A 26360-nucleotide genomic window follows, 5' to 3' on the forward strand; every position below is an offset into this window, starting at 1 on the left:
TTCACTTTTGATCTGTACCTCCTGTGATTAGCTCCTCCATCCTTTTGCGACGCCGACACACTATCCTGTTCTGCTGGTTTTCTTTCCCCGCGAGTGTCGTTTGGCATTGTTCATACCCTTCACACGGGGCAACAGGCTCGGTTAAATGGCGCTCCTCCATGGCCAGTAAAGCGAACATCTGCGGCGAACGTTATGAGAGCAATTTATCTGGGAAAGAGACAGGTGGAGGACAAGTAGCCCCGGGAGACCCTCCACCTGTCATGCACGGGGCATTTTGAAATATCCAGTGTACCTCGAAGGAGACTGGAGCTTTAAATGGTGTATTTGTTTTGGAGTGCTTCCTAGAGACCGTCCTGAGTAGCTGTACCTCTTGTTGTAGATACAACGTACACGGTGGAAGACATCCAAGGGTCCCTGCTGAAGCAGCTCAAGGCCTCCAAAGAGACCAGCATTTCCGTGAAGAAGCCAGAGGACAAGAATATTCACTTCACCAATTACGGTAATACAATGTGGACTTAACAAGAGTGTGTGGGGATTAATAAAGTGAAAAGGGGTTTTAAGATATTCATGGGGTGGTTTATCAAAGGTTTTACGGGTCTTGAATAGGATGTTTGAGAACCTGAGGCTCAACGTATTTCAATGTGTCCCTTTCTTTGTCTCTGGTTCTGTCAGGCCTCTCCTCCCTCCCCTTCTTCACCACAACTACCACCACGACGGCAATGGTCACCACAGCCGCTCCCACCACCATCACCACCACCACCACCACCACCACCACCACCACCACCACCAGGCGGCCGCCAACCTCGCCCTTCATCACCCGTCGGCCCCCGGGCACCACCCGCAGGCCCTTCAACAGCAGGCGCACCACCACGACCGCGGCGCCGCCCCCCACCACCCACACCCCCACCCCCCGGGCAGCGTTCACCGAGGCACCTGTCACCACCACGCCGCCGCCCCCCGCCACCACCGCCGCCCACGGCAGGGGCACGCTGCACCGCCTGCCGCAGAAGCCGTGCGACTCCCACCCCTGCATGCACGGCGGCACCTGCGAGGACGACGGCAGCGACTACAGCTGCAGGTGCCCCGCCGGGTGGGGCGGCTCCGTGTGCGAGAAGGGTGAGCCCAGGCTTTTCCATTTCAAGAGCTGTGCCTTATTATGCTTAAATCAACAGTTTCAAAGTCAGAGCTTAGTTCAAACTAATCTAAGAAAATTTGCTTGAAAAGACTTTCCCTATAATTTTAAACGGTTACAATTAGCAATCTCAAAGAAACCACCGAAGGCTGACGTTTACTCTGATTTCAGCAGCGACTCAAAAGGTTTTAGTCTCTGCTCTCCATTGTCCCAATCATGCCTTTAAGCTGCAAACCACGTCCCCAAGTACATTAATATACTGTATTTATGAAATAAAGGAAAAATTATAACATGAAAACATTGAAACATATTCCACATTTCTTCCTCATTGTAGTGTGAGTAATGACTTTGAGCTAGTGAGCTCAAATATTACGTGCTCAAAGTTAACGTGGCAGCAGCAGCCAGTGTCCGCTTCATGGAGTACTTTTTAAAAGGTCGAGGAAAAGAGTTCAACTGTGTCTTGTACTTCAAAAGTATGCACTTCACGCTGTTTGCCAGCTGGTTCAGGCAGGTTCAACTCTCGCCCAACGCAGCCGAGAAGCCAGTCAGCACCGCGAAGAAACTCATAAATCAAGGGGACCTTGTTGAGAACCAAATCTCCTTTGTTTCCTCCCTCTCACCCGACTTTGGGGATTTGGGGGGATGAGGAGTGACCTCACACAGCTGCATCTTAAGATAACTGACTCTAAGTGCTTTGATGGGGATTAGCTGAGAATCAGTGTGTGTCTTTGAGGTAGAGTGGCTAGCTGATGTCATGGCCACACACACACACACACATAGACAGGCACACACACGCACACACTTTCCCCAGATCAATCAAGTCATTAGAAAAGAGCCGGCTCATCAGCTGCCATTCTCCTCAGGGAGATGGACACAAAGACAGATGGACGGAGAGAAACGGAGCCAGAGGGAGAAAATGGATGATAATAATCATAATCGTCGAGTGGCCAAAAAACAAAGGTCTCCATCGTCAACCATCATTTTTTAAATGAACTGGTGTCATGAGCCAGGGAAACGCCACCGACGCTCACGCTTGATTATGCAAACGCCCTTAATGCCACAACTGAGCACGTCCCATAATATTGTAATGACAGGATTGGCTTCTTCTCTTCCCTCCTCACAGTGATCAAGTACTTCATCCCGTCATTCGGGGGCCAGTCCTACTTGGCCTTCGACACCATGAGCGCCTACCACACGGTCCGCATCACCATGGAGTTCAGGGCGTCGGAAATGACCGGGCTCCTGCTCTACAACGGCCAGGCCGGCAAGAAGGACTTCATCTCCCTGGCCCTCGTCAACGGCAGAGTGGAGCTCAGGTGACGGTTGGCTGAAATAACAGAGACGCCGCATTAACTGTCTCAGCCGATGAGCCCGATGAAAGTGTAACGATTCCCAGGACGAAACGGCAACATTCTAGTGGCAGCGTAGGGATGAAAATAAAATAATGAGGCAACAAACCTACTAATTATGGCAGGAACATGTTGAAAGCAGCCTTGCCAGAAAATAATTAAATATACAGAAGCTTCTTGACAGATTTGAGGGTTAAAACTGTACGGACGTGCTTTCAGAAATGTGTTCAAACTTGTAAATAAGCTGTTCATATTATCATTCATTTACAGATGGCACAAACATATGCACATAAATTTGCGCAAGGCGCCCAAAGTTGGCGTTTGTTTGTGATTTTTTATGCAGAGCTAAGTCTCGGCGCACAAACGCCCTGTCTGTGTTTACAGATGGAGACGGAGAAGCGAATCCGGGAACGCTCGTACAGCACTGTAGGTGCGGCGGCTCCTCCGCGGACGTACGTCAGAGCCGCAAAGTCACAGTCGCGCGTAGACGCATCTGGCGTGAGCGCGACGCCTTGTTCCGCTAGCTGTTTAGAAGAGATTTGGGGACCGGTTGTGCTGCCAGACACCTGCAGCACAAAGTGTTTGTCCTTTTCCCAACAGCAGAATGCTATGAATAGGGAATCATGCTGGGAGAGGATACGGGCTAATTAGAGGATCTGCGCTGTGTCTGTTTTGGACCTGTTTCTTCAAGCACCGGCCACATTCTTTATCTTTTGTGCCTCGTGTTTCATCCCGACCTCTCGAAGCCGCCTCGCGTTCGCCCCAACCTGGCCGCCCTACATTCTCCCATTCAAAGTGAAATCAATTGTAAACCAGAGGAGATCATTAGTCAAACCAGGCCCTGTCTCACTTCCAGAAATACAGCGATGAGATTACCTCCCACAGCTCCGCAAATCCAAGATGTGGGGAGGAGAATTATTCGTGGCAGATAATTGCTCTCAGGTTGTGCTAATGCTACCCAACGTGTGGGTGCACGCAACAGATTTTTTTTCCCGTGATGACATGGCCTTTTTCTTCCACAAATCTCATTATGTAAAAGCTAGAATTAAAAAGTGGGCGTGAAAGGTGTGAAACCGAAGCGTGCCATTCCGTATCGTGTGGTCTGAAACCTAAACTGACTGAGCGTTTCTTGTCGCCCCCTGCTCTCAGGTTCAACACCGGGTCCGGTACCGGCACCGTGGTCAGCGAAGTGCAAATCAGCCAGGGCCGCTGGCATCAGCTGGTGGTGAGTCGCAACCGGCGCAACGCCATGCTCAGCGTGGACAAGGAGCCGCACGTGCAGGGGGAGAGTCCCCGCGGCACCGACGGCCTCAACCTCGACACCAACCTGTTCATCGGAGGAGTGCCGGCGGACATGAAACTGGAGTAAGAGCCCTGTCGTCACGCAGACCTCCATTTAGTAAAGCTTTGTTGTGGTCAGTCCATCCACAAGTACACAACCCCCCCCCCCCACACACACACATAAAATGCCTCTTGTCGTCATCAGCGTGCGCGACAGGACGGCGGTGGAGACGGGGCTGGTGGGCTGCATCCGCCTGCTGGATGTCAACAACGGAGGGTACAAGCTGCAGAGCACTCAGAGCGGGGGCGACAGCCTGTCTGGCAGCGGCGTGGGGGAATGCGGCAACAACCCCTGCCAGCCAAACCCCTGCAAGAACGGGGGCGCGTGCCAGGTCAAGGAGGCCGAGATGTTCCACTGCAAGTGCAGCAAAGACTTCTGGGGTAAGACGCCAGCGCCGGGAAACTTCGGAGCTGTCTCTAAGGGTGATGCTGGGAATTCTGGAGAATCGTGTGGCTGGAAAGAGACTCGTTCCCAGACTTTTCCGACTGATTGTAGTTAATTTATGTTTATATGGCTGCTCTGCTTTTCCTTCTCCGCAGGGATTCGCTGTGGTCATGACTTACTCACAAATCCTAAGTAAGCCTGACAGCCTAATTTGACAGCGTAACTCGTGCCCCCAGCAGGAGCACTGGAAGATATTTTGTAAACACCAGCACCATCAAATCTGTGTGTCTAACGTCGAATTGAGAGATTAAACAGCAGCGGCGGCGGAGGAAACATGAAACCTCCACGAACGCTTAGCGATCGGCCTTTGGCCCGAATCTGCTTCCACCCCACTTCCTCCACTTTCCCTGCCTCCAGCAGATGCCAGCTAACAAGCAGCCATAACAGAATCCAGTCAGGAGCAGACAGCGTCAGCGCCCAGCCAAGCATGCCCCTCGCTGCTCGTACCACGGGCTACTGCAAAAAGTTTCACACCACAACCAAATTAATTGTCAGTTATCTTTTATGCTTGAATTGTAAAGGATTTTATCCGCGCATGGGGGCATCGTAGAGAAAACAGCTTTTAGGGCTTTAAGAGATGTTTTCCTTGAAACTCAACATGGATCAATAAGGTACAATACAACATTATTTTATCATAGGAGGCACTTTTATGCTTTGTTGTGTCTGCGAAGGCTGAAATGAAGTTAAGATGTGTCTCTGCTCTGAAGATGCCCTGATGTGATCAAAGTTGCGTCGGCGACGAGGCATGAAATGAATGGTGATAATGAGATTTGGACTGTTGCCTGCGGACCCACATTGGAGTTAATTTTGTCATCATGTCAATTTTGAAAGTGTCTAAGACTGGCGGTCTCCAGGGGAGGGATGGATCACAGAGAGCGCGGGGCGAGAATGAAGGGGTGGGGGAGCGTTGGTAGTTAGAGGCAGGAACGTGTGAGGACGGCTGGAGAGACGGGGGAGGCGAGAAGAGTATTAGAGGTAAAGAGACAGGAGAGGAGGAAGCGCTATCAAAAAAGAGCTGTGGTAGGGAAGAAGCGGGAGCGGAGGATAAAAGGCTGCTTCCAAAAGCGCGTGTGAGCAGAAAACGGGGGGGAACCCTGCGAGCTCAGCAGGGACGGGGTTCATTAAAGCGCTCCGCTCACCACAGGCCCCGACTACTAAAGTAATGATGGGTGAATTCAGATGGGCTGTGGCAGAGGGCAAAGCCATCACCCACCAGACGCTCGCGAGCCTTCCCCACAGTCGGTGTTGGCCCAGAAACATGGCGGCGTGGTGGGGAGGCTCTCCGCTGTTTAATCCGGACATGTGATATTTTCAAATCCTATTAGCAAACGACCTCTATTACAGAAAAATCCTCCCCATCCGCTCATGCCCCCTTTTATTCTCCCAGCCTCAGACGGAATCGAACGGCGAAGGGGCTGAAACGCTCCCGTTCTGATGGATTCGTGTGTCTGTGTGTTGCGCAGGTCCAACTTGCGCCGACGTCCAGGATCCGTGCGAGTCGAGCAGGTGTCATCCCTCGTCGCAGTGCCAGGCCCTGCCCGAGGGAGGCTACAAGTGCGATTGTCCCATGGGGCGTGAAGGAAAGCACTGCGAGAAAGGTAAATCGCTGCAGAGCCGTGCTTAATTATTGCCTTAATTGTTTTCAGAAGCACCTACAGTAGCTTAATGTCAGCCTCTGTCTTCTCTCATTATCTCGCCATCCATCTGGGTGAAACGGGAGGAGGCGGCGCTGCTTTCAGGCTGAGGGCACAGTTGAGTTAGTGGGTTGCAGGACTGAGGCGCTCGATTGGCCCCATCGGGCCGTTCACTCCACGGACTCAGCTATACTTGTTAGCGCGTAGAGGCAGACGCGGCCGCCCTCCTCGTGTGCCTCCCTGCCCACCCGCCCGCAGGTGATGTCTTCAAACGGGTTCGTTGCAGCTGAGCTCCGTTAGGAGGAAGCGGGACGCGGCCGGGGAAGAGACCGCCGCGCCGCTCGGCTGCGTTTGAAGCTCATCATTAGCACTCGGCGGTGTCGCATTCTCGAGTCTGCCCGTGTTTCTCACCACCTTGTCTTTGTTGCCGTGAAAGTTGATTTCTGCCACTGTGAACAAAGTCGCGTATATCATTATTGCACACACATGTAGAGAAGGGGAAAGACGCGGCCTCGTTCCTATTGGAGGCATATAGCCGTTTTCCAAAGCCCAAAATCCCAGCTAGCAGATGATTAAGATAAATTGAGGTGAACCAAAATCAATGTCGTGTGAGTGAAAGCACCTCCCATTCCAAAAGCCTGTTTTTGCACAGGAATCAATGGGATGACTAATCGCATCAGTCCTCCTTGCTCGCGGTGATTAATGAGTGCGTCAGTCAGCCGAAGTGTCAGCCTCCGACGGGAGCTCGCCCTCTGAGACAGGTAGCTTAGAGCCCACTCATCAGAGGCCTGAAGGTGAACCAGTCCTAATATTAAGTGCGTGTGTGTAAACTGTGGTTTCCATTTCAATTCCAGGGTTCATCAGTGCAGGTATCAAGGACTTTTCTCAAGGGTATTCCAGTATTGAATGGCTTTTGCTACAATATAGTTTAAATCATTTAGCGATGAAAGCAGGACATTTCTATTCCACACATTGCTTCATGTCGAGGACTACATGTGACAGAGAGCATGTGTCTGACTCACAGTAGAGGCTACTAAGCTAAACGATCATCGACGGGGTCGCTAGCTTGAGTCGCTAGCTTTGATCGCTAGCTTTGATCGCTCTTTCTATCCAGCAAAACGCTCATTCTCAGCTGCTTTGTTCTTCTCCCGCTTCATATTTTGATGAGTTTCATAGCAAGTACTAATTAGTGAGCGTTTCTCGAATCTCAGCAAGAATTACCTCAGAGCGCGGAATCGACCGAAGCAGTGCATGCGGCGGCTCCGCGCCGTTCGAGCCGAGCAATTAGACGTGGCCGGCTCCTCTCCCCTCCCTCGTGCATCATGTGTGATTTCCCGGTCACGCGGCTCCTACGCGCCGTGCTTCTGGACCCGTGGCCGCGCATCGATCGCGCCGTTTTTATTCTGAGCCGCTGAAAAACCACAGAAAGAGTGGAGTTCAGAGCTGTCCTCCCTCTCCCCGCCGCGGCGCGTGGCATCATCATTAGCGGTCGCCTGCACAATCGTTAATTAGCTTCCTCATCTCCGCCTGCCGTCCCCATCCTGACTCGACTCAGCTAATCCCAGCCAATTACAAATAAAAGCCTTCTTGCTGACTGCGTACTGTAGGTGTGAGCTGGTGCGAATTGCACGTTCCTCCCAATGATGATAACAACGCCGTAAACACGTCCCCCCCGAGTGACACTTGAGTGATTTTTAATGTCAAACCACTTGTTGGGAGGATGGCGCAGCGCCTGCCCTAATCACTGCAGACAGTTAGAACTGGGACAGGCGGACGTGGACCCGTCGCAGAGACACCGATTCGTAAAAACGCCTGCCAAAACACAATGGCCGCATTATTTCACGGGCCCCAGCTGTGCTGCTAAACTCTGCGTGTCTCCCATGGTTCTTTGTCGTAATGTGACGGGCTGTGTAATCAGCCTGGCAGAAGGCTTCTTGACATATTTTGTCTATATGTGTGTCTTAATCCTAAAGGCTATGAATTCATCTCTTTCCATAATATTGACAGGTTCTGTCTGTGTGGTGTTTTTTTTTTAGTTACTGAGCGTAGAGGAGCTTACATGCCGCTGTTCAATGGAGACTCGTACCTGCAGCTCAAGGGGCTCCATCTCTACGGGCACGATCTGCGGTAAGTCTCCGCGTGAAGCTGCCTCAGTCTTGTACAGTGTGTATTAGCGATCACCGGATATCAGTGGCGTTTTTATAAGCCGAGCTTGTTCGGCGCCCAAGGCAGAGCTGCCTTCCTAAAGCCTGCGCTGAATTGGCAATGAGGGTGTTCACAAACAGCGTGTTATCTGGGCTTTAGGATGTAGAATATCCAGCATCTCCCTGCGATTTCCATGTGGTTGAGAGTCGCAGGGAGCGCACTCCGCTCTGTCTCGACTGTGTTTATGAGTGGGTCCTCCGCTTTGCTTGTGTCGCGATTGCAGTCAGAAGCTCAGCATGACAGTGGTCCTCATGGCGAACGACTCCAACGGCTTGATCTTCTACAACGGCCAGAAATCGGACGGAAAGGGAGACTTCATCTCTCTGTCCCTCAATAACGGGATCCTGGAGTTCCGCTACGACCTGGGCAAGGGCCCCGCTATCATCAGGTTAGCTAGTTCCCTAAATGCTACACATACAGGTCACAGCAAGTGATTATACGACAACCAAACAGTAGGGCTGAGTGTTTGTTTCCTAAAGTACGACTCACTTGACGCCCGTGTGTCATATATTCAGGAGCAGGGAACCGGTCCAGCAGAACGCGTGGACCACCGTCAACCTGGAGCGCGCCAACCGCAAAGGAGAGATCACGGTGAACAAGAAGGACGCCGTCCGAGGAGAAGCGCCGGTGAGGGCGGTTGACCTCAGCATGCGCGGCTGACGGGCTTGTGCTTCGCTGAGCCCTGTGTTGTGTGCTACTGTAGACTGCGTTTGTTTGATCATCTGCATATTCTTATCGTGTCATCACCGCAACGTTGGGCATTAACGCAGCGTCGTGCGGATTAGCGCGCCTCTCCAGGCGCGGTACAACCAGTACCCCTCCCCCCTCCCCCCTTTATGTTTTTTTGCTTCATGCCACGTGTGCCTGTCGTTCCTTGCCGCTATCTCCCCACGCCCGTCAAGGTAAGAGGGAGAACTCCAGATGTAGAGGGCCAGTTTGACAGGCTGTCTTAATATTGGAAGCCTTCTAATTCCAGTTAAAAACCTCTCAGCCTTTCAGCTCGCTGACATGCTGTAGATAAAATCTATAGACAGCAAAATCAGCTTTTCACTGGCATGCAGACACTTTTAGAAACCCAGCCTTTGAAGTGGTGCGTGAGCAGGTGGAGACAGATGAAGGAGATACTGCAGGAGTAGCAGGAATGAAGCTCTTGAGCTCCGCATCCAGACCAATAAAGCAGGTACATGTTTCCAAATGAGGGCGATCTGATAGTTTGATCCAGCCTGGAAGTCATCTAATTATATTAAACAGTCTAATTTGTGATTATGAACATGCACCCTGTCAACTCTATCATCATCCTTGAAGACACGACGCACCCCCACCTCTTCCCCCCCCCCCGCTTCCCATCGTCTGTATGGTAATTGTGTTTTACTCCGGCTACGCAGGCAGAAAATCTTATTAAAAGAGGCGAGCGAGGGGGAAAGCGAGGATGGGCGGGGAATTGGACGCTCGCGAAGGATAAACCGAGACTAGTTATAGAGCTCGGCACAGATACCCCATTGAGTGTGGCTGTCAGCTAATTCTCTCCCACTCCTGCTTTTATAACTTGTGAGGAGTTATACTGCGCTTTGCTCAGAGACGCTTACGTCGTAAGAAAGGTGTGTGGATGAAGCTACCGTCAAAATGGCAATTATTCATTCGAGGAAATCAGCATCTCCAGAATCTACTGTACCTACCGGCAGCAGTGGTCACTACGCACCATCATCACTGCACAGCTTTGTCTATAGAAATGCACCAAATAGAGGTTTGACATCATGCATATTGCAGATTTCTGCCCACATTTTGTATTTTTAATGACTGCACTTATCTCAGTAGTAGCTGTGTTTGATGCTCTTGAAGATGTGCCTGTTGTGTGTGTGTGTTGTGTTAGACTTCTACATGCATATGTGTGTGTTGTGTGCTCTTGCACTTGCCTGCTGTGCTGTACTGTAGCTCCGCATGCCTCTCTCTGTGCACAGCCGTCCTAGTCTCCACCTAATAACGCTCTTCCTCCCTATTTTCTGTTCTTCTCAATGATGTGCTGTCTGGAAATAAGAAATCACGCAAGGTAATGAATCAAGTCACACTTTAGCTCATGTTTCATTTGAATCACTCACTGCCCCCTCTCACACCACACCCATGTCTTCATATACAACAGCACAGAGGGAAAAGGTGCCTCCGCAGAGCCGGGGGCAGCTTTTAGGAAAAACTTTGCCATCTTCATGAGCCCGAAGCCGCGCGATGCTCTTAAAGAACGTGGCTTGGCTTCACCTCGGCCCATCTGCTGTGGGGGCGGGCGAGGGTGGCGAGGTGGGCGGCGGGAGGGAGAGGACGCGGCCGCCTTTGTGACGGCCATTGTTTTAAGCAACAAAGACTCGTCTTCATTAGCCCGGCGTAGGTGGGGATATCGCGCCAGCAGCGCGCGGCTGTCGGAAAGTGAGAGCGAAGACGAGGGGGGGGGGGATAAACTGTAGGAGACGGCGAGGTGCCGAGCCAAGCCAGGCTGTTCTTTTGTCATCTGCTGTGGCTTCTTTTGCAAACGCGAACGCGTCCTGGGTAAGATCATCAAAGTTGCTCTCTCCTTCACCCACTCACGCCCCATAACACGAACAACACCCGCCGGGCACCGCGCTTTAGGACGCGCCGGTTTCAATGCACGACATCTCAGTTCGGGAGACGCAGAGCGAGGTGTGCATACTGTACAAGGACCCGAGTGGCTCCACTCAGACTTTGGACTGAGCCTAAAGGCATCGGCCGCAGCCAAGGTCCCCGCCCTGTCTCTGTTGGAAGCAGCTCAAGGTGTGGTGACTCCGCCTCGGGCTCCGGCCGAGTCGCTCCAAGTCCCATCCTAAATAATAGCCGAGCTGGTGCCAGCTTGCCTGCACAAAGCCTGTTTATTTGGCCCCTTCCATCATTATTCCTGCAATTAACTCCACTTTACCCCTCTGGCGATTACTGCCCTACATAAAATAAAGATCATTAATTCCTTCCTTCTGAAGTGGGCCGGCTCTTCCATGCAAAAGCAGGAAGTGGCACCTTGCTAATGCCAAGCAAATGTCCCACAGGTTTGGTGGAAAGAATCGCGTTTCATAGCTGTCTGCAGCACAAACGAATTGCAATTAATGTGTCTCCACGCTGAACCGTTTGAAAGGTCGGTGCTTATAATCAGCAGTTCATTTGAAACGTCTGTAAAGAATCATCCATATCTCAAGCCCAGCCTGCTCCTGATTTTTCTTTTTAGTGTCTTCTATGTCTCACAGATAGAGGATAATTGACCACTCTCTCTGAGAGGCATAGAAATCAATTATGCTGTAATGGATCAAGTGTATTGATGTGGAAGAAAGGCGAGAGAGTGCAGTTAAAACGTGCACCGGCCACAGTATGGATGAATCCTTGTTGTTAGAAGCAGCCGCGTCTGCAAACGCAATATGTTAACCTCGCTCTTTACGGCGCCCATCTAAGAAAATAAATATCTCCCTGCAGATAAACCCATAACTCAACGTACTAAAGTAAAACCAAAACCATTATTTGCTGAAAAGAAAAGTCCAGAGGGACAGAAACGACTTCATGGGGCTTTTTTGGGGGGTTTGTTCAGCTCAAGCTCGTCTGACGCCACTGCGTTGTCTCCTCAGAACGGCCACGTGGACCTCAACCTGAAGGAGTCGCTCTTTGTTGGCGGCGCTCCCGACTACAGCCGCCTGGCGAGGGTCGCCGCCATCACAGACGGCTTCAAGGGAACAATCCAAAAGGTAAATGTTTGCAGGCCGCCGCTCCTCAGAGCTCATTAGCTCTGCTCGTGGACTTCCATCGAGCACCGTTTACACTATGTTGTTTTACAGACTCTGGCCACTTAAGCTCTTCAGACATACAGTTAAAGTTAAATAATTTATTAGCTGTCCAGCTGTCATACGCAGACCCACCCCCACCCCCTTATTACTCATTTTCCATTATAAGCTCAAACTGTGATGGGCAGTGGCTCTGCTCATTTGGATTAGCACGCACTAATAATAGAATGCGCATTTTAAAGTCCCTCCATTCTGACGCTCTCGAATCTTCCCGTGACAGCTTTCCAGTTTTTACTTCACTTTCCAGCAAAAAAAAAAAAAAAAGCTCGTCTCCGCGTGCCAAAAATAACCCGGTAGAACAAAGGCAGGATGTTACTGTTTGCCTAAAGTTGTCACTAGTTCTCCTGTGCAAACTGTCCCCAGACGGTTCTGAGCAAATCAAAAGCTAAATGTGGCGTTTGTCTTGCTCGGCCTGTAGGGAATAGTTAATTATGAGGGAGATGGTGTGTGCTCTCGGTTTGATGTAATGTTTAATTTTACATCAAGCTTCTGAGGCTTCTCCCCGTGCAGTGGGACGGCGAAATTCATGTTTAGAGGCAGAACGCACGGTACGACATAATAAGCAGCTGACAACTACCTAGCGAACGTCCTGCACCAACCGGGGGGGTCAAAAGCACATGATCATGGGCTGGTGCTGTATCCTGAGCGCCGCGTCACCAGCTCACCTTGTCCTCCTGCTTCCAGATGGTGCTGATGGGCACGTCCATCCTGAAAGAGGAGAACGCGCTGCGCTCCACCAACGTGGCCATGTTCCAGGGCCACCCGTGCTCCCAGGAGCCCTGCCTCAACGGCGGACGCTGCAGCCCGCAGCTGGACTCCTACGAGTGCATCTGCCTCAGCGCCTTCTCCGGGAAGCAGTGTCAGAACAGTGAGTACGGCCTGTGAGCGCGCGTCCGACCCCCGGTGGAGATTTACAGTATGGATCCTCGTCTCGGCTCTGAATGCGCGTGCGCGTCGACGCTGCTCTTTCCACCTTCTACACCATTTGGGTTCCACTACGTGGAAATGTTTGGCTTCTTTGAAAGCCTGCAATCAGCGGTGCTTTATGTAACGCAGCTCATTCTTGGCTCGCCTCCGCGGAAGGTGAACCGCTAGGCTAATTCTCCCGCTCCTTTTTCCACCTCTTTCTCCCATTGTGCGCTAGCTAGGCGAGGCAATTACGCCGATATTAGACGTGTGACGTCTCTTTTATGGCGAGTGATGTATTGATTTAAAGCTCAAAAGGCCGCTGGAAAAACGATGAAATGTGTCTGCTGAATATTCATGGGACGCTCTCTTCAGGAGTTGCACATCCCTTTCATCATCTTCATGTCACGCCAGGCATATATTCGCTCTGGCCTGCTCTGTCTTACGCACCCCGTCAGTGTTTTTTGCCATTAACCTTGAGCTCGTGGCCAACTGTCCCTTTCACTTTGATTAAAACCAAGAACACGCCCACCGACCCCCCATCCTCCACCCCGCCCCCTTTGCTCCATTACGTCCAGCTCTGACAACTGAAGCCTCTGTCTCATTGATTGGTGTGATAACCCCCCCCCCTCTACTCCGCTTCCTTCGCAGCCATCTACGAGAAGTCCGCCGGAGAAACCGAGGCCATCGCCTTTGACGGGAGAACATTCATCGAGTACCACAATGCTGTTACAAAGAGGTAAGGAAGAGGACAAGGGGAACATCCTCATCATCCGACACCCCCCACCGTAATAGCTGTTAGCTAAATGACACCTCTGTCTATCCATCTCCTCTCTGGGTAAGCTGCCATGACAGTGTGTGATGATATCATCAGCGCCGGCGCTTTAGGGTGAACCCGGCGCTCGGCTAATAGCTCGTTCCCTCCGTCGACGCTAGCGCTTCTCCACTTCTGACAGGTTTCCACTAATTAGCGCGGCAGCTAACTATCACAGCGTTGCCCCAAGCGCGCTCAGTTTACGCGGCGGTCGACTGCCTAGCGCGCAGACACCGGACGACCGGCGCTCATGCACGAGTCGACTCTCTCTGCCGTTTTCGCTGCGCGTAAGTGACTGTTCTTCAAATTCTGGCACCCAGAGACACGTCGCCTTAAATGCTTTAACACTCCGTAAAAAGGAAAAAGATGGTGACGTAAGTGTAAAATGGTTTTGGGTACGGGTGTAAAAAAAAAAAAAAATCACAAAATCCTTCGCTTTAGGCAGCTTATGAGACATTTTTACTCTTCCATCCATCTACAAGGTTGGCAAGAGTGCGCCTCCAGGTTGGCATAAACAAAAATGTTTATGTGATGAACATGAAAAGACATCAAGCATACGGCTCTATATCTTCGTCTCGCAGCTCTTCGCGCAAACACTTGAAGGTGTAAAAACCGGGGCCAGAGCCTGCGGATCGTCACGATTCGCACGTGCTCGCGAGCAACTGGCTTGAGAACTGATGTCGAGTGTGTGTGTGTGTGTGTGTGTGTGTGTGTGTGTGTGTGTGTTCGTTCGTTCGTTCGTTCGTTCGTTCGTTCGTTTGTCCGTCCGTCCGTGAGCTCAGCGTTTCCCGGTCCCTGTCCTTTAAGTCTGACCTCCCTCTGTCTGTTTGTCCGCACATGCTTTGTCTCATGTAAATGTTTCTCCTTCTCACTCAAGCCAACTGACCAATGAGATCCCAGAGTAAGTAGACGCTTTAAACCGGGTACGTGCCCGGTTCCAAATTCAAGCCCGACTAACAACAGCAAGGGAGCCATGTTTGCTAGTTAACCCGGCTGGAGAGATTCAAGTACATTCAGTTTCCCGTCATAATTTCCACTCCGGAATCATCTTTACCCTCAAAAGTCAGATTTTACATTCAAGCCCATGTTCATAATTTCCTATAATTTGTCATTGGATCCTTTCTTTTGTTCCAGTGCAGAGGGAAGCATGAACGGGTGCATGTTAAGCATTGTGCTCCCCCCTCCCCCCCCAGACAAACACGCTGCATCTCTACTAAGAATGTGAAATATGTCATGCATGGCTGTTCATTAATAAACTGAATTGCCGTGCAGTTTAAGCCAAATGGCGTTGTCTGCTCTGTGAAAAATGAATGAGATCCCTTAAAAGCCATGAGAGAAGACATTAAACACCCCATGACCTTGTTCCTGGTACCTAAGGGGTCTCGGCCTGGGGAAGCCCTCAGTCATGACTTAATTATTAGAGGTTTCTCCTGCTCATTAGCTCGGTAAGTAAATCTAAACATGAAGCACAGTGCGTCTGAGTTTGGAGCGACTACATTTAGCCCAGAGTTCCAATCCACGCCGCGGCTTCTGTCATTTCGCTTTTGCCAGATCTTTAACTGTAATTGTGAATAATTACAGAGTCGGCCGTACAGAGAGGCAGTGACATGTTAATCACAGATTTGTCTCCCTTTGTAGATTAGACCTCCAATTGAGCTCGCGCGCTAGTGTGCAGCCAAGGGCATCAATCTCACTTAGCAGGAGGGGGACAGTGGTCCGTGGAGCCGAGCTGTCAAAAGTGTAATGGATGTCAGATTTACTAAGAGCCACAATCAGGGGGAGTCTAAGTAAACTGGATCCCTGGTGCCGCAGTCCGACGCCGTGCCGATCAATTCAGGACAATTTGATTTTGTAAAGGGAATGAATGCATTTCTCCAGAGGCCATTTAAAGGCTGGATGAGGCCAGAGCGCTCGCCTCGGGTTAATGTTTTTGTTACCATTTACATCACCTCACGTTCGCCCCCGTCCTCACGCCTCCGTCTGTATCTGAAAGCTCAGGTCAATTCGCTCGATCCCCATTATTTCGGCGACAAATCATTTCTGGCCGCGACGCGCGGCTCCTATGACAGTTGACCCCATTTTTTCCACAATTTGCTCGGTTTGCCTCATTCGCCGCTTTCATCTCCAGACAGCAGGTAATTGCCGGTGCACGCCGCAGCGCCGCGCCGTAAATAAAGGGAGCTGTTCAATAATTGGACACTGGCTTAAAGTTGCGCTGGTGTGGACAAAAACCGATTCGCTTAATCCCGATGCTGACTTTTTTTTATACTTTCAAACGCTGGAACCCGGGATCTTCTGGCGCATTAATGATCTATTCAGACCGGAGCGGTTCCCCTGAGAACCCCCTTCTACGCTTGTAGCGAGATCCGGGCTAAGCTACTCACTTCCTATGATCACACAACGGTTGTTATCGACTCCTGCCGTGGTCGATATTGTAGTCGAGTGGATAAGTTATGCTTTTTGCAGCCCCGGGTCTAAAGTAGACCCCTGTGAGTCACCCAGTGGGCTCACAGCATCGTACCCCTCCCCACCCCCCCTTCCCCACTCCCTCCTTTCTCCTTCCTTCTGGCCTCTTGCGCTCACACTGCATGCCCTTGACTCTCTCCCCTGCTCCCCTAAGTCCCGAGTCTCTGGAGAACCCGTCCGATCAGAGGTGAGTGTGCAAACCTTTTGGACTCGCCTCTCCCCACCCCCCATAATCCCCCCCTCCCCGCAGACAACCCCCTCCACGACTCCTCGAAAGGCTCGGCCCTTCTCTGCACAGGGAACGTTGCTTCCATTACTGAGATAGTTAATAATGGGAATCACAAAGAGCCTGCGCGTATGCTTCAATTAATTCCACAGTTTGAGGCTGTGATAACGGCACACACAGCCGAGGCCACAGCCTCTCTGCTGTATCTTCCAACCTCACTGTTGCCTCGTTATTCCAGCCACTACTGCCACCTAGAGGTGGAATGAAGGCACGCATTCAGACAGCCCCTCTGAAAAATGTAATACACACGGGAAGGAGATAAAATCCCTTCAAAATTACAGAAAGAAAATTACATTAGAAATCTGTGAAGGAAGTTCCCTGTATACCAGACATTGGACACTGTGTGGAAGTGCTGTTTTATTCATGATATATGCAGCACTTTTAATAACCTTGACCTTATCAATGAGAAGTTGCTCAGAAAGAGATTTATTGGGCCCTGAAGCTCTTCGAGCGGTTGCCAGGAGAAGGTTCTCTCATACGTTTTTTTTTGCCTCTGGGCAAAAAAAAACCCCAAAACAACTAAATTGATGTTTTTAAATCACTTTCAGTTCCCGTTTACCTCAGCAGATTGAGTTAATCAAGTTTAGGTGTGGTTAGACTTCAAACTGATGCTTGTTTTCCAAGGATAAAATCAGGTTTGATCCTTTAACTGTTCCCTCTTTCTGCTGAGATGAACCTGCATTGTTGTTGACCCCGGATGTCAGCGTTGCCTTAGGTCGGCAGTTAATAAACTCTTGCTCATCTTGAATAGAAAATTGTTGCGGGAAATGAGAAATAAACCCCTTTTAAGAAAAGTTTCTCTTCTCACTTTATCCCCTCCCATTCCCTGTCCTCTTTGTATTCCCATGAGCCCCTGTGTTTGCTATGCTGAGTCCTTTGTCTTGTCATCTGTCTTGTCTAATCTTTATCTCCAGCTCTCTGCTGCTGTTTTTTCTAATCCATGTGTCACTGGGTCTTTGTCATGTGTACCTTCACCTTGTCTTTGTGTTTGTGTTTAAATACCCTCTGAAGAAGAGGGAAGTACAGTCATTTGGAAGATGCACAGGCGCTGATTGAATATGTGCAAATACACTCACACAACCTAAAGGCAGGGCTCCACCGCACCTTCGCTGGCCTCAAGAGCAGAGGGACTTTGCGAAGTGTGTGTGTGTTGCAGGGACGGGTGTGTTTTGTCGCGACGCTGATGTTGAGCGCACACGTACAGTACGGCGCAGGCACGTCCCAGTGTGTGTGTGTGCTTCCCTCACACATCAGCAGCAGTGGCAGTGCAGCTTCTCAAAGATAAATGGAAGTCTGTGCTAGTGTGTGCATCCATATCACCCTCACAGCTGCAGGAGACTGGAGATCAGACAGCTGCACGCACAACCCACGTTCACAACACAGGAAGCCGCGAGCAGCAGTAGTTCGTGCTCAGTAGGATGTAGGAAAGCTAATAGCGAAGCAACCCCTGCTACTCCAGAACTCTGCCTGTATCAATCACTGTAACTACTTAATTAGGAGACTAGAAATGTGCCAGTGAACACACACTAGGACCACCTTGAGACAACAGAGGTCCCTTGCTTCACATGTTCAGCTGCAAATGACACAGGAAGCGAGGCTCCACTAACGGCTGTACTTCCTGTTTGTCTAGTGAGAAGGCTCTCCTGGTGAACAAGTTCGAGCTGAGCATCCGGACGGAGGCGACCCACGGACTGGTCCTGTGGAGCGGGAAGGGAGTGGAGCGCTCGGACTACATCGCTCTGGCCATCGTGGACGGACACGTCCAGATGACGTACGACCTGGGCTCCAAGCCCGTGGTGCTGCGCTCCTCGGTGCGCGTCAACACCAACCGCTGGACACGCATCAAGGCCAGCAGGTGAGGCGGCCGCCCGGGATCAGGAGGCGGAGCCAGGATCAGACTTAATCCATATTCTGCCTGTGTTGGTGCTAAGTGCCTGGCGTCCCGCATGAACCCTCCGCTTCACAGTGATCCCCTGCTCTGAAACGACTGTGATTAGTTTCAGATTAAGGATGTTGTCGTGCTCTGCACATCACGCTTGGGCACATAATGAATGTTTACAACGGAGGAGTACGCGGCAGCTTTCAAGCAAGTTCTGGCACATTATGCAAAAATTACTATGGAAATAAAGAAATAAATTAAATAAAAATCCTTTGTATCAAAACGCAATATACAGTAGGAATGGTTATGATATTATTGTATTTCCATTACATATGTGATTTTGAACATGCTCTTACCACCATGTATATTCAGAATAACCCACATGATGGGGCAGGGTTAGTCAAGCTGGTTTTAACAAGTGAAACTAATGACTCCTTTTTTTTTTAAATGGCCTCTTTTTAAAATGATCCACTTAAACACCTTTTCCTGCAGCCTGCGTCTTTATCGCGGCGCCGCGTTCGCTGCCTGTGAATGTATGGGGCGTAATTAGATTGGCTCCGGCGCGGAAGGCGGGAATAATCGATGGCTGGAAAAGCTGCTGCATCCATTTCAAACGGGGGGGGGATTTGGCCAAATTTCATCCCGGGCCTAACAGAGAGACCGCATGAGCTGCCGAAGATGACATAATTTGGACGGCGATGATGGCGCAAATGGTGCCACGCGCTCGCGCTCACGTAGCTGCCCGTGCGTTGCGGCTCGCCTCTAATGACACGCTCTCGGCTGGAGATCCACTCTGCGTTCAAATTAGCCCCGTCGTCACCATTCTTAAGTGCGCGCTAATGCATAGCACGGAGTCACCTCAAATGAGCAGCGCTGTTACGGCATCTGTTAGCCGGAGTCGGCCGCGTTTCGAACGCTGCTCGGCGGAGGCAGTTATGTGGGTGCTTAGTGTGCCGGCAGTAGGGCAATGTAGCCTTGATGCCTCCGATTAAATGAAACCGCAATTTACAGCTTTTCAGTGGGAGCCGCATGCATCAGGCTAACTTCCCTCTCTCCTCCTTTCTCCTCCTCAGAGCACTTAGAGACGGTTCGCTACAGGTCGGCAACGAGGCCGCGGTGACGGGGTCATCGCCCTTGGCAGCGACACAGCTGGACACAGACGGAGCACTCTGGTTGGGTAGGTACCCGCACGTCCGAAAAGAAAGGCGAGGAGAGGATGGCGGTGCGTTTCCATCTGCCTCGGGTAGAAGGTGGCCAAAAATGAGCAATAAACTCAGCGACATTGCAGAGGATCAGTAGGAAAAAAAGAGAGAAAGTTTGGCCAGAAAAGAAAGCGCCCAGGCCGATTCGGGTATTGAGTTGAGAAATGAAAGGCTATATGACTAATTCAGAAGTTGTCTGCTCACCTGAATCGAAAATGACCAGAGTCGGCCGCTTATCTACCACCAGTTCAATTTGGTCTGAAGTCGGCTCAGAGAAATCGCTTTTGAGCGAGTACACACGGCAGAACAGAACATTCTGAGGAAATAACACCGGGGACGGGTGGTGAAATAAACGCCGGGCTCTTCTTTAAAATGCAAAGCGCGCTGAGAGACAGGCGTGTTTGAGAGGAGAGTCCTCCAGTGACATTTAGACGCAGCGCATGTAGAGGGGCGCTCAGGTACATGTCTGCAAACACACACACACACACACACACACACACACACACACACACACGTGCACTCGGGGGGGCAGCGCAGTGGAACAGGTGCTGAGTGAGTCCTGCAGCAAGAATACATAATCCTCACACAGCCCTCCCATCGAGAGCTCTTCTCCCTTTTAAATCCCCCTTTCACTGTTCATCACTAATTCATCTGTAACTTGCATGAAATTAGCCCCGTCGATCCCCGGTTCGGAGGCCCGCGATCCGATTAAAGGGGCCAGGGACCGGGGATGTAAAGGGTTCCTGGGGGGAGGAGGGGGGTGAACTTAGCTTGAAAGAGAAAACGTGGAGGAGATGGAGTTGGTTTAGCATGAAATGAAGATGCAGGTGTAGGTACAGTAAGAGAGGGCGAAGGGGCGAGAGCGTGAGTGACGGCAAAAGCCGGGGTCAGTCGTGAGAACAGACCTCATGAAATGCAGACTTTCATAAGCGCTTGGAGTCTGCGGGCGAACAAACACAGTCGCCAGCGCCGCAATCAGGTCATCAGTTCTCCGGAAGGAAGATAATGAGAATGTTTAAAACACGGAAAGCGCGAGGGGCTGAAGTGTTTGTTTGAAATGCAAATCCACAATATGCTTTTATTAAATCTGTTCTTGGGTTTTCAGACTTTGTACAGCTGACAGACAGGAGCATCATAAGTGACCGATAGTTCTGCCCGTTGCAGGAGCATTTAAGAATTATTCATTGGAAACACTACACAGAACTGAACACACAAATAATATGGATTGATAGTAATAAATCTATAATCTGTCACTGCCTACATTCAGTCTGTGTCACATTCAAGGACCTCTCTTCAGTCTATGTAATGTAATCTGTTCCCATATCCAAACCAGGTATTTGTTGCTTCCTGGAAAACTGAGCCCTGTGCACAAAAGCTCTAATGGAGCCCTGCTGTGGGTTATTTAATTAGAGCACTACACACACAGTAAGCGTAGCTGCCGCTCTAGTGCACTGAGGAGGTTGTGAGTGAGTCATCGCCGTGCCGTCAGCTTCATATGGGTTCCGTCTCCCCTCAGGTGGTCTGGAGGAGCTGGCGGTGGCCCGTCGCCTGCCCAAAGCCTACAGCACCGGCTTCGTGGGCTGCATCAAGGACGTGGTGGTGGACGGCGTGGAGCTCCATCTGGTGGAGGACGCCTTAAACAGCCCCAAAATCTTACAGTGCGCCGCCGCCGCCGAGTAGCCCGGGCGCGACAAAACACTGAGACCCGCGGAAACATACGACCCCCCCCCCCCCTCCCCTCCACCCCGTCAACCGCTCCCTCCATCGCGCCCATGTCTCCTGCTGTAATTATTTTCTATTTTTGTATACTTTTCATTGCTTTTTATATGAAAAGAACAGAAAAATCATATGTTGATTTCATTTGGGTTCCTATACGTTTTATTGTTCATTTCCAGTCTGCACCTCCATTCACAGAACAAAAGCCTCCTCCTCTTCGCTGCCCCCGGCTCTTTTTTCATTCCGCTCGGCTTTGTTGTTTTAAAACAAGCGCCGGCGTGGATAGAAAAGCCTGCTCCTCTTCCTCGCTCATTACTTGAACAGTGGGGGACCTCGCCGATGACCCCCGGTTACTGCCTCGTCTTGGTGCCATATCTGTCACCCACATTCCCCCAAGCATGGCCTACACACGACCTGGTCGTCCCCCCCATGAGAAGCGGACCCTGTAGCCGAGCTGTGCCGCTCCTCGGCCGTCCACAGACTCTGCATTCAGCCCTTGTAGCCCGCTGTATTTTCCTAATGGGACTTTTCAGATATCTGTCAAGCTGCTACAGTGAGAAAGTACACAGTCTGAACCACTCGATCAACCCTCATCACACTGCGCCAAAAAAGAGAAAACAGAAAAAAGGAAAACTCTCCACTCAATCTGAATCCCATCAGAGCCTTTAGTTTTGAAATATGACTCACTAACAGCGCAAGCCGACATGATGGAGAGAGCGCAGCGTTCCACAATGACTCGCATATCATTAGTCATGAGTCAAGACATGAATCATAGACATTAATAAATGTTATAAATATAGAGTATATAAATAATACCTGAGACTGTGAATATGTAAGATGGGTTCTCTTTGGAGAATTGTGCTTCTCATGTACTATTGTGCGTTCTGTTTTACAATCAGCAGATGAACTAATGATCACCACTATAAATGCATGCACTTCTGCAGTGTTTCTTTATGATTCTTTTCCCTTTTCGTTCCAAAATAACTTCCTAATTTGAAAAATGTCATGTTTTTTTTTCTTCTCTACACGATTTCAGAACCGTGCGAGGTCAGATTCATGTTTGGGTTTTTTTTGCCTGTTCATTCCCTGTGTATTTCCTTTGGTCGGTGTGTTTTTCCTTGGGAGCAGTTTAGTTTTGCAGGATTTTGAAATGGTGCAATACGGGAGAAAATTGTAACCATATCTAACCTTAAGGAGGTGACGAGGGCAGAAGACTGAAGAGAAGGAGTGACAGAATGCAATCGAGGAGCGATTGTGTGATGGGGAGAGGTCCCACTCTGGGGAACGCACTATCAAACAACAGTCACCACGACAACAAAAGCTTCAAAATCCGCTGCCTGGGCTCCAATTTCCTTTTTTGCATTTCACTTAGAGCATTCCTGAAGGAGCCTTTTTTTTTGGCTGTTGCGCGAGACTGTGATGTTGTAACCTTCTGAAGCCATAACAGCCACACACACACACACACACACACACGCACACACACAAAACGGGGAGAGAAAAACAATTATTCCACAGCGCTCGCAAATTAAGAGAGCGACGCATGAACGTGCGTCGCTTGTGCAGATTGGCTGACGTTGAGTGAGCGGATGCAACACGGAGTCAACTGGGCTGAACCACAATAAGCTGAGTTGACTGACTTGAAGACGCTCGTTTTGATATGAGAACCTTGGCAATATTCCAAGCCAAAATCATGCCTGTTCGTGGTTGAGTGTCCAACGGTCTTGTACCTTTTTCTTTCTTTCTCTCTCTTCCTTATTGTGTTGTTTTTTTTTCCAATCATCCATATTTTTTTGTACAGTCCTGCAATTTATACATGTAAATTTAGCAAATGTGTGACGTGTGGAGGTTTGTGTTTATAGTAAGATACACTGGAACCACGTCTGACTTGTCTGTTCACCTACACGATGATGCGCTTGTTCGACGGGGGGGGCTGTAACTCTGTTGTGTGTAACCGAGCTCTCGAGCGTCGGCGTTTAAATTCCAGCATTCGCTCTGTTGACCTCAGACCGGTCGTCCTCCTGCCGCTGTTCTGCGGATCGGGCCCGTGCGGGACAGGATCCTGATCGAGAGCGGCGGAGACGCTCACGGTCTGCGGTTTGAGGGGAAACTTTGAATTGCCTTAAAAACTGGTCGCCTCAGCTTTGAGCAGGTGACAAAGACATCATCCATATAAATGTTTCCTTACTTTAGCCAGTGTAATAGCCTCATCCCCTTAATGTAAATGAGTAATACATAATAATAATGATAAGTATATTAGTAATAATGCTCATACACAAAAAAACCCAGGGGGCCTCTGCAAACATACCCTCTGGCTTTTTACAAAAAATCTTCTATTTACCGTTTTACGAATCTATTTTCTGTTTCTTATTTATGTCTACATGTGGAATACCCTCCATGTCTGGCCTCTGTAAACTACTGTCTGACTGCGCAAACCTCCTCGAAAGGCAGTGCACCAAGTAAGAGTGGCATGACCTGAACATTACTAACTTTATGACCTTTGTCTTGTGTTCCTACCACCATGAAATAAAATATCAACCAACCAGTGCCTGGTTTTGTCAGCTGCTTTGATTTTGATGATGATGTTTGAGCAGGTTTATAGTCATATACTGTATTAGCTATTTAAGTATATGAGACCCTCCTGCTGTAGTTTATCTCAAGAATGAGCTTGTGAGCAGTTTGGTTCAGAGAGTAAACTTAAGCATTCCCTGCGTCTGTCTTCTGTTCATTGTTAGTTTCCAGGCGCCTGCGTATATAGAAGCAATAACAAGTAAGATTTCAATCTGTGTTTCCACTCGCATTTTAATTGAAGCCTCCAAGAGAGAGAACACTATTTTCAAATCACAAGCGATTTCAATTTGAGCCACTGCTCTTGTAAACGGCGTCTCTGGCCACGCCGATATCCGCGTCTTATAATTCACGTCACCTCCCGCGTCTCTGTGTTCCCTGCTGCTAATTGAAAGCCTGGAATTCCAGCGGAAAGCGAGGCGACCGCTGCTCGGCTCCATGCATCATTCAGCAACGGCAGCCCACATTTGTCTCGCGTTTTCATTAAGGCCTGAGATTTAATGGGTTTAATTTATTCCGTGCTAATGACGGAGCGGGACGCTGCATCTTGTGTTGTGTTAATTAAAATTCTATGAACTGCTGTGAATGAAATAGTTTGGCCCAGTGAAGGATCCTTCTGGGGAAAGATGGTTAATAAGTGTAAGTAGTTTGATTAAAAGGTTTCGAGGACCTAAAATCGAGACTGAACGCAGCCTCTATACGACGCGTGCTGTAAATAAAGATCCAAATAAAGAGGAGCAGAGAGTTTAGGCTGTCGCACAGGATTCACCAGAGCCCACTCTGCTCCATCTGTCGAGCGGCTGATTTGCTTTTGCGAGAAGCAGCAGCTCGCAGGCAGACAGAAGTTTCCCACGTTTGGGAATGCACTTTGTTCCGATGTCAGCGTGGGTCTTTTTTTAATTATGCAACACGCCCTGGCCCCTCTCTGGGTTCGGTTTCGTCAAAGCCAATCTGAGCGAAACGCGGGCCCGGGGGACCGACCGACACCGCAAAACATGCGAAGACGTCTCCGGCGATGCAAGAAACTGAAAGATCTTCCAGGAATATTTTGAGAAACATTGAAGAGTTACACCCTTTAAATAAAACACCTCACCCGTTCCATACTACACTTCACCCCAATTTGAAATCTCCACTCACAGCTTTTTTTTTATGTCCAAATGGTTCTAAAAGTTCCTTCTATGTGACAGGGCTCCAGCTGTCCAGCTGCATCACCCTCCGTGTGAGCCCTCTTTGTCTCCCGTTCCAGATTTTTTCAGTCTTTGGACGGACAGATTTGCGAGTCTCAAGGCGATAAGGGTGAAAGGTCGTTGGCTCATGGAAGCAGCCACCTCAGGCTGGATGGGACATCCTGGTTTCCATTCCCTGGGGTGTGAAACTGGCCTTTGTGTTTTTGAGGTTGAGTTGCTCCCTGCAGACTGCACAGGACATCAGTCTGCATCGTGGTGATGCATCTGGTTACACTTGCGCCTTGCTGGACAAGATAATTATAAGAACTGGCACTGGTTAATGTTAATATAAGTATGTGTTGAAATGCATTTACACACAATAATAATTAGAAAGTGCCAGGATGACACCCAACCCAACTGAACCAAAGCCACATCAGAACTTCACCCCAAAGCACCAATAAGGCTGAAGTTGTGGTTAAAGTAATTGCACCGAGATTATTATTATTATTATAACTGAGGCCTCATTTGAGTGCAAGCATAATAAAACTCCTAACACAAGCACATGTTAGCTTTTAAAACACAGCTTTCTTTTTACTTTCAGAGAACTGGAAGTGAGCCAGTCGCCTCCAGTTATCTCTAAAACACGTGCCTGCAGGTGTGTGAGAAATATGTTCCCATCATCCTTTAGACGTACTCATAATATTTGAAGGCAGGTGCAACGACCCATTGATGGTAAATGCGTTGTTGTTTTTGTAAATCTGCCTTTAATTAATCACATTTAGTTTTAAATCAATTTCCGCTAGCAATCAGACATTTGCATGTTCTCACTGTGTAAGAGGTTCATTCTAACTGCAGACCAGAGCCGAACAATGAAGTCTATGTTCAAACTCATCGGTGCAGCCTGAAGCACAGCGCATCTGGCACTCTGACAACAGAGATTCCGCCGAGAAGAGAAATTCCCACTCCATCATCTCGGTGTCGGTAGGCTGCAGCGGCGCACTGGGTCAAACAGTGGAAAAGCAAATCCATAGATGTGGAGCCTGTGGGCTAACAGACAATTGCATAAGCCCATCTATCCCCCAGTAGATTAACCTCCACTGATAACCACAGGCTGGTGACGTCAATGCTGCTCTGCTGCTCCTACCGCCCCCCCTCCCTCCTTCCACCAATGCCAGCCTCCAGAGCCGGGAGGCCGTCCCATCATGACTTTGGGACTGCAGAGGAAGTGAGACCTCCCTTATCACTTACAGTACAATAGCACAGCTTCATAACTGCAACACTCGCCGTGTTCGTTCGCATTTGCTCACTGCTTAAAACTAATGGCTGGGTATAAACGGAGCATTTATTTCCAGCTAGTGTCCCATGAAGAGCAATATTGGACTGTTCTTTTGCAGCTAATCATTGTTGATCATTTGTATAATTAATAAATA

At 49.7% G+C, this 26360-nt stretch overlaps 1 protein-coding gene across 12 annotated transcripts in view; it reads left to right on the forward strand.

Moving 5' to 3' along the window:
* Positions 1 to 23741, forward strand: part of agrn (agrin) — a 169615-nt gene extending 145874 nt beyond the window's left edge. For 5 of the 12 annotated variants that reach the window (XM_029156133.3, XM_029156125.3, XM_029156127.3 and 2 more), the window contains 18 exons: positions 380 to 499; positions 673 to 1116; positions 2256 to 2448; positions 3631 to 3846; positions 3968 to 4203; positions 5731 to 5865; positions 7938 to 8028; positions 8330 to 8494; positions 8622 to 8733; positions 10142 to 10153; positions 11718 to 11834; positions 12615 to 12798; positions 13488 to 13575; positions 14528 to 14551; positions 16271 to 16303; positions 18033 to 18257; positions 19355 to 19458; positions 21000 to 23741. In XM_029156133.3, the coding sequence (XP_029011966.1) occupies positions 380 to 499; positions 673 to 1116; positions 2256 to 2448; positions 3631 to 3846; positions 3968 to 4203; positions 5731 to 5865; positions 7938 to 8028; positions 8330 to 8494; positions 8622 to 8733; positions 10142 to 10153; positions 11718 to 11834; positions 12615 to 12798; positions 13488 to 13575; positions 14528 to 14551; positions 16271 to 16303; positions 18033 to 18257; positions 19355 to 19458; positions 21000 to 21163 (2663 nt within the window). In that variant the 3' untranslated portion in view covers positions 21164 to 23741. The remainder of the gene's footprint in view (positions 1 to 379; positions 500 to 672; positions 1117 to 2255; positions 2449 to 3630; positions 3847 to 3967; positions 4204 to 5730; positions 5866 to 7937; positions 8029 to 8329; positions 8495 to 8621; positions 8734 to 10141; positions 10154 to 11717; positions 11835 to 12614; positions 12799 to 13487; positions 13576 to 14527; positions 14552 to 16270; positions 16304 to 18032; positions 18258 to 19354; positions 19459 to 20999) is intronic. The other 7 variants (XM_029156131.3, XM_029156134.3, XM_029156136.3 and 4 more) reach the window with 5 other exon arrangements.
* Positions 23742 to 26360: the final 2619 nt, after the last annotated feature.

Source organism: Betta splendens, chromosome 7 (genome assembly GCF_900634795.4).
Source record: "Betta splendens chromosome 7, fBetSpl5.4, whole genome shotgun sequence".
Lineage (NCBI taxonomy): Eukaryota > Metazoa > Chordata > Actinopteri > Anabantiformes > Osphronemidae > Betta > Betta splendens.